Source organism: Nelumbo lutea, chromosome 1 (genome assembly GCF_056320005.1).
Source record: "Nelumbo lutea isolate HS-2025 chromosome 1, American lotus-T2T, whole genome shotgun sequence".
Classification (NCBI taxonomy): domain Eukaryota; kingdom Viridiplantae; phylum Streptophyta; class Magnoliopsida; order Proteales; family Nelumbonaceae; genus Nelumbo; species Nelumbo lutea.
Window position 1 is genome coordinate 109,629,142 of NC_142684.1, and position 7,086 is coordinate 109,636,227.

Genomic DNA, 7,086 nt, shown 5'->3' on the forward strand with positions numbered 1-7,086 from the left:
CAGAGGCTCAATTTGGAAAAAAATATAAATATAAATATATACAATATAAATACATACAGAATACGATGAATTTATACTCTACATATTTGCATTTATACTCCTTCCAAACCAACCGTACAATCCTCAGTCCTGATCCTCCAATCTTTTGTTATCGTGGAAATGTAATAAAATATGGGGATTTAATCCAAATCCAATGGCTATCAATTCACATAAAGTTTGACCCAGGTGGAGCAGCAGCAGCAGGGGCCAGGGGGTCTTCTCTTCTTTCCGGTGGTCCCCTTCTTTAAAGGTGTGAAACGTCGTCCCGCTCCTACTTTTTTAACTTGATGGTTGTTGATACACGCTCCGTTTGGTTCATCTTCGACCTGCACTACCCTACGCAGTACGCATAATGCACCATTCGTTTTAAACTTATCGTCAACCATCAGCCAAACGTCACACCCACACCCTCTGGATCGAATCAACCCCCCCTCCCTCCCTCTCTCTCTTTCTCTCTCTCGTACAAAAATCTAAAGAGCCGGCCCGGCAACCGAGCAACATGAACCCACCTCTTCTCCGTCACCGTCTTCTACCATAACGATGATGAATTGCCGGAGCTCCAACGCTAAAATGTGCTGGGCTCTCCCTGTTCCTCCTATCCTCCGATTCTCACCACCTTTCCTCCATCCTCCGCCCCTTCTTCTTTAGGGTTTCTTTTGCCCCTCCTAATTTCGCTGCCCGCTCTTTTTCCTACCTCTGACCAATCCATGGCCACGACCGTTTGGCAAACGGGTTTCGCCCTTCTACTGGTCTTCGGGAGGTTAACATGCGCTGAGCCCGTTAGGGTTTCTTCAATGGAGGTCTGCCCCATGCCGTCCCTGGCGGATTATCTTTTGCTGTCTCGAGATTTATGTGTGGATTCGAGTTGGCTATCAAATGGTGCTGGAGATCTTATCGGTGTCACGGAGGTATTTAGGAGATAATTTCTTTTTTTTCTTCCTTTTCTTATTGGAATCATTTAATTTTCTTGATAGCTATTTCCATAATCGATTGTCAATTATGTGGGGTCTTGATAGCTAGTTCCATAATTCTTCTTCTTATGTAGTGGTTCCTTTGTTGCTATCGTTGTTAAAAATCAGACATTCAGACTAGCATTTCTTGAAAGAGACGATTTTGGAAATGATGTTTGTGATAGTTCATGAGCGCAGCATTTCAAAGACAATGCATCCAGGAAACCCAGGGGGATGACTAAAACTCCTCGTTTGCACTGCCTCTTTTAGCTATCATTATCTGATGGTGTGATGGATTCTAATTAAACTGATCGGGAAATACTTAAATCGAACTTCTCGTGTAAAGATATCAGTATTTCTGTCTTAAACTCTACTTAAACAAGCTATATAGAATAAGTTAGGAAAGAACCACCTCTCAGGGACTAACCCCCTTTTGACATGTTCAGAATAAAAGATATTAGGGTTTTCTCAAAGGAGAGAGAAAGAAAACAGAAAAGCACATTAAGGGGGCGTTCTACAACATGAATGCTTTTGTTTTTATTTGTTTTTGGAATTTTCACATCAGCAAAAACACAAAAACATCTTCTTGAACTCTGTTTTTGTAAAGGGAAAAACAAGTTGGTTTTGTTTCAAAAAACAATACATGTTTCTGGAACCAACAAAATAATGGTTTTTAAAACAAAAACAAATTTTCTAGTATAGAAATTATATGGTTTATGGAATACGTTTTAAATAATCAAATGAAAACATTTTTTTAAAACCAGATTCAATAACATGTATTAGGTTTCAATTTTGAAAACAAAAAACACATACACAACCAAGAACATGTTTCTTGTGTTTTTTGTTTTAAGAAACAATCTTTTTTTTAAACAAGATTGTTTTGATATGTTTTTGGAACTGACAACAAGAAAAACGATTCGTGTTGTAAACGCACCCTAAATTAGAAGAGAAGAAACAATTTGATAAATTGATAAGAAATAGAGGAGTGGTGGCTTGTTCCCATTGTATTGTATTGCAATGTTAGATTAGTTTTTTGTAGAACAATAGTTTTTTTTTTTCTTGTAGAACAATAGTTGTAACCCATTTTTTAGGAAACATTAATTTTCTCAAAATAGGGTTAGTTTCTTTTGTAAGCTAAATCTTTGGCCAAAGATTTGGTTGTAAATAGATTACAAAAAAAAAATTAGAAAAAAGAGATTTAATATTTAATCTCTAACTTTTGATTGGATTAAAGTTCAATTAACCTAGTCATTTGGTCATTGACCAAGTTAACATTTTTTTGTAAACAAGTAGTTTGGTGGTGAAATGGACCTGAAATCTTGGTCGAGTGATGGGTCAATTGATCCAACTAGTCAATTTGACTGGGACTGAAGAATACTGATAAAAAAAATGTTCTAAAAACTGATTGGAACCACATTTCCCTCACATATCATTTTTTTATAAGCTTTCCTAACATATCATTTTGCTTTGGGCTGGAGTGATTCCGTTGCAGAAGGGGATCGTCAAGTGATTATTATATTGGTTGGACAGTGGAAAATTTAAAGGGATCTTGGACTCTTAGACATTTCACTAGAGAAGACAGGGAGTTTACTTCTAGGTTGAACAGCTTGTTTGGATACTACCTAACCAGGCAATGACCTTGCTGGCTGTCCAGCAAGGAGTGGATTTGGAAGAGACAAGGTAGATTGGGGGCCCGGGGGCTTGGTTGCAACAAGACTATTTGCCTTTTATTCCTTCTGGTATATTTTGTTCTTTTTTTTTCTTTTGATAAGTCCGGTATATTCTCTTATTTTACCCTAATATGTTACAAATGAAGGAGAATAGACTAAGTCTAGAAGTGTGATATATTGCAAGTTGAAGGGTCTAGAAGACCAGAGGGACAGACCAAAAAGGATGTGTTGAAGTGGTAGGAAATGATTTGAGGGCTTAGTTTAAAAATGGACATGGCACTCAAGAGATGGCCAACCATTTAGTTAAGTTCTGTTTTTGTATGATTAATTGATTATGTATTATCAACTCTCAGCTGTGTAATTTTCTGTGCATAGATACCAGTTCTGAAGGCAGCTATTATTATATGTTTTCTAGTTGATTAGACTACTTTTGCTTGTTTTTGATGATAAAAAATATCCTTTACATTAATATTGTATTTTACTGTCTGATGCTCATCTTAAGGAAGTTATGACAACCCCATGCTTTGTGAACATATATGGGCATGTTCCAAACTTCCAATTTATCTGCCACCTGGTATATTTCTGATCAATCTTTATTTTTCTTTTGTTAAGGGGGATGAGGTCTCATTGCAGAGAGCACTCAATCTGGTTCACAAGAATGGTCATGAATATATATCTTTGCTTTTCCATGCATCTTGGTGCCCATTCTCTAGAGCTTGTAGACCAACCTTAGGCATTCTGTCTTCCTTGTATCCTTCCATCCGCCATCTTGCTGTTGAAGAATCTTCAATCAGACCAAGGTTTGGGCAAAAAAGAAAAAAGAAATCTTGTTTAATATTTTTTGAACTCTACTCGTAGAAACATATGCATTGACATTGACAGACTTACTGCAGCATACTCTCAAGGTATGGAGTTCATGGATTCCCAACCCTCTTCTTACTGAATTCCACCATGCGGGTGCGGTATCAAGGTTCTCGGACACTCAAATCTCTTGTTGCTTTCTACAATGATGTTACAGGTTGGACTGGTTCTTCAACTCTTTTTGTTCAGGTTTTTTAATCTCTTATAGGTTAAAAAATAGCTCATTTTGTTTCCTATTTTCATAAATAAAGTCTTCAGATATTTGGAATTATTAAATTTTAGATGCCATTCTTGGAACATGAACCATTTATATTAAGGCTCCGTTTGGTTCATGGGAATAGGGGTCTGGAATCAGAATCGGAATGAGCTATTCCGATTCCAACTGTTTGGTTGGGCGGAATTGAATCCCATTCCCATTCCTGCTGGAATGGCATTGGGATAATAGCATATAAGGGCAACTTTTGAGGTTTAATATCAATAAAAGTAATATTTAAAAAAAATTCAAAAATAGATTAACTTTTTAAAAATAATATCAATAAAGGGCAAAAACACTGTTCATTATCTTCTTCTTGCCATTTGTTCATCAGCGCTGCCATCCACTGCCTCCGCCCATCTCTGCCTCCGGCAACATTGCCGGAGGTGACCGGAGGCAAAGGTGGCGGCGGCATCGCTAGTGGTCATTTCTCTGCCCAACGTTGCCACCTCCGCCCACCTCCGCCTCCGGCAACGTTGCCAGAGGTGGGTGGAGACAGGTAGAAGCGGCAGCGCTGGGCAGAGGAATGACCACCAGCACTGCCGCCACCACCTCTAGCAACGTGGCGGACGGCGGTGCTGGTGAACAAATGGCAAGAAGATGATGATGAACAGTGTTTTTGCCCTTTATTGATATTATTTTAAAAAGTTAACCTATTTTTGATTTTTTTTAAATATTACTTTTATTGATATTAAACCCCAAAAGTTGCCCTTATATGCTATTACCCCAATAGCATTCCCCCATTTGAGGGTATGGCCATTTCCTGCCCCTCCCTTGGGAATGAAATCCCATTCCTGCTCACTCCCATTTTCATTCCCATTCCTGTCTGAACCAAACAGACTATGGGAATGGACTATTCTGACTGTGAACCAAATGGATCCTAAGATCAAACTTTCATCTGCCGTGTGGAACTCAATGAGCACATTCAAGTAGGGATGTAAGCGGATCATATCAGATTCCGACACTGTTCATGTTGGATCCAATCCGATCCGAAGATCTGATAAGACTCGATTTGAATTCAAATCCTATCAGTAAGTTGGATCTAATCCGATCCAACTTGTATTCTTTAAAAATTAATAAATTATGAAAAGAAAAATAAAATATACTAATTTAAATCAAGTAAAACAAAAAAATATAAGTATTTTTTAATTATTTTCATCACATATATACATGTTTTTTATAAAAAATAAATGATATAATAAATTTATAAAAATATAATATAAAAAAATATTTATAAATAAATAAATAAATAAATAAATAAATAACATATATATATAATATACATCGGATTGGATCTTCTCAGATCGGATAGGGGGTGATCCGAATCTGGTCTGTTTTATCATTTTATCTGATCCGATCCAAAGATCTGAACGGGGTGACCCGAATTCGACCAAATATATGATCCGATCTATTTGCACCCCTACATTCAAGTGTTTGTTTAGAGCAGAGAGGGTCTCTTTCTGATTACTAATTAGGCTATGATTTTGGGCCACTTTCAATTACTTTTGTCAACTTCATGGTTTTCAAAACCGGACCTGACGGTTGGACTGGAAAAACTGGGAACCAATCAGGTGATTGGTTTCGGTTTTCCCCAAAACCGTTGATTTTGGTCAGCAAACTGCTGACCCAGGCAGTTAACGGGTTGAACCGTTTGAACGGTTTTAACCCTTTTTTTATATTTTTTGTCAAAATGGGGTTTGAATGGTCAGACCGTTCGACCTGGTAACCGGACCCCTGACCGGTTCGGTCTCCGGGATGTTTTTAAAAACCATGGTCAACTTACTATCATGTGCCACCATCTGACTACTACCTGCCTTGCTTAATGGTGTTGAAGAAATCCACATGTTCTTTTGTTAAATATTTTATTCTTTCTGTATATTTTGGTTGTGTGTTATCTTTCTTGTTCATATTGTTACTTAGGCTGTGTTTGGTTGCACTTTGCAATAGTACAAATGCATGGAAGTGTAAATGTAAAAAATGCAAATTCTTGTTTAATTTTGTTTTGGATTTTACTTTATTCTGCTTCATGTCTTAATTAACTTCATTTATACTGCAATCAAACAAAATAAGCTAAAATTTGAAACAAAAATAGGTTAAAGATTTTACACTCAAATCATTTGCACTGCCATGGTTTTGCATCAGTGCGAATTTATTTGCATTGCAACCAAACACAGCCTTATAATCAACCATAAAAAAAATATTGTTACTTCTAATCATTTCCCTGAAAATTGATTTTGTGCATGTGCTTGAATCTAGGCATTAAGCTAGCATCACTAGATGGAACATCCTTGGAAAAAATTGAGAACCCATCAAATCTTGCATATCTTGAGGACCCTGATCTGGAAGGTTGCCCATTTTCATGGGCAAGATCCCCAGAGAATTTGCTTCGACAGGAGACGTATCTGGCACTGGCCACCACATTTGTAGTCCTAAGGTTGCTTCACTTCCTTCTCCCAACACTGCTGGCATTTGTTCAGCATGCTTGGAGAAGGTACGTTCAGAATGCTAGTTTGATGAGCTTGTGGAAGTATCCCCTGGCGTATTTCAAACAAGCAATACATGTATTTAACGTACCAAAGGAGCCTTGTAAGAGGAACAATTTGCAGGAAGGAGCAATGAGTGCCAGGGCATGGGCATCAAAATCACTGGCATCTGTTTCCATTGGTGATTCAAGTTCTAGCAAGGGATATTTAGGGAAATAAAAGGTATTGAGAACCCTTCAATTTTCATGTGTAATTGAGATCCCTACAAATGTGCTTCCTTGCAATATCTACTATGGTGGCGAAGCTTTTCTGGTTCGAGGTAGAGATGGTTGCTCCAATTGGGACTGGGGATAAAAGTTATATTTTTTCCATTGTAGTGACTAAGTTTTTCAAATGTGTTTATATATGATCATAAAGTTCATGTTCATGAATAGGTTATATGGAATACCGTGTTGGCAAATGAATTTTAGGCTCTGGTGTTCCATTTTCCCAACCTTGGACGTGGATATGTTTATGGGGAGTATATCCAACACGGGTAGCAATTTAAACTTTTCATATTTTCTGGTTCTTTTCAACTAGTATCTTATTATTTTGTTACCGATATTATTAGGGAAAATTCCTGATCAGTATGTTGTACTTTGGCTTGAGTAACAATTTGGTCATCGAGTTTTAAAGTGCAACAATCCAGGGCCCAAACTTTCGAAATGCAGTAATCTAGTACTTGTCGATAATAGATTGTCAGTTATGTATATCACGCGACCTCATGTGCTATTTAAGATTTTTGAAAATGTCAAAATTGCCCTTGGAAATAAAACACATTGTTCATCTTC

The 7,086-nt window shown here is 37.4% G+C and overlaps 1 protein-coding gene across 1 annotated transcript; it reads left to right on the forward strand.

Annotated features, from left to right (window-relative positions):
- The first annotated feature begins 291 nt into the window (after nt 1–291).
- On the forward strand, nt 292–6,882 carry LOC148876741 (5'-adenylylsulfate reductase-like 4). Its single transcript, XM_088966718.1, has 4 exons — nt 292–947; nt 3,272–3,459; nt 3,553–3,677; nt 6,030–6,882. Exons 1-4 carry the CDS (start codon nt 747–749, stop codon nt 6,473–6,475), a joined length of 960 nt encoding a protein of 319 aa, XP_088822844.1. The 5' UTR covers nt 292–746; the 3' UTR covers nt 6,476–6,882.
- The last annotated feature ends 204 nt before the right edge of the window (nt 6,883–7,086 follow it).

Bases quoted from the DNA above. Each gene is read 5' to 3' on its own strand.
- LOC148876741 (XM_088966718.1), top strand. From the start codon at position 747: ATGGCCACGACCGTTTGGCAAACGGGTTTCGCCCTTCTACTGGTCTTC. The intron at 3,460-3,552 runs GTTTGGGCAAAA...GACTTACTGCAG, and splicing joins GAATCTTCAATCAGACCAAG to CATACTCTCAAGGTATGGAG. The intron at 3,678-6,029 runs GTTGGACTGGTT...GCTTGAATCTAG, and splicing joins TTTCTACAATGATGTTACAG to GCATTAAGCTAGCATCACTA.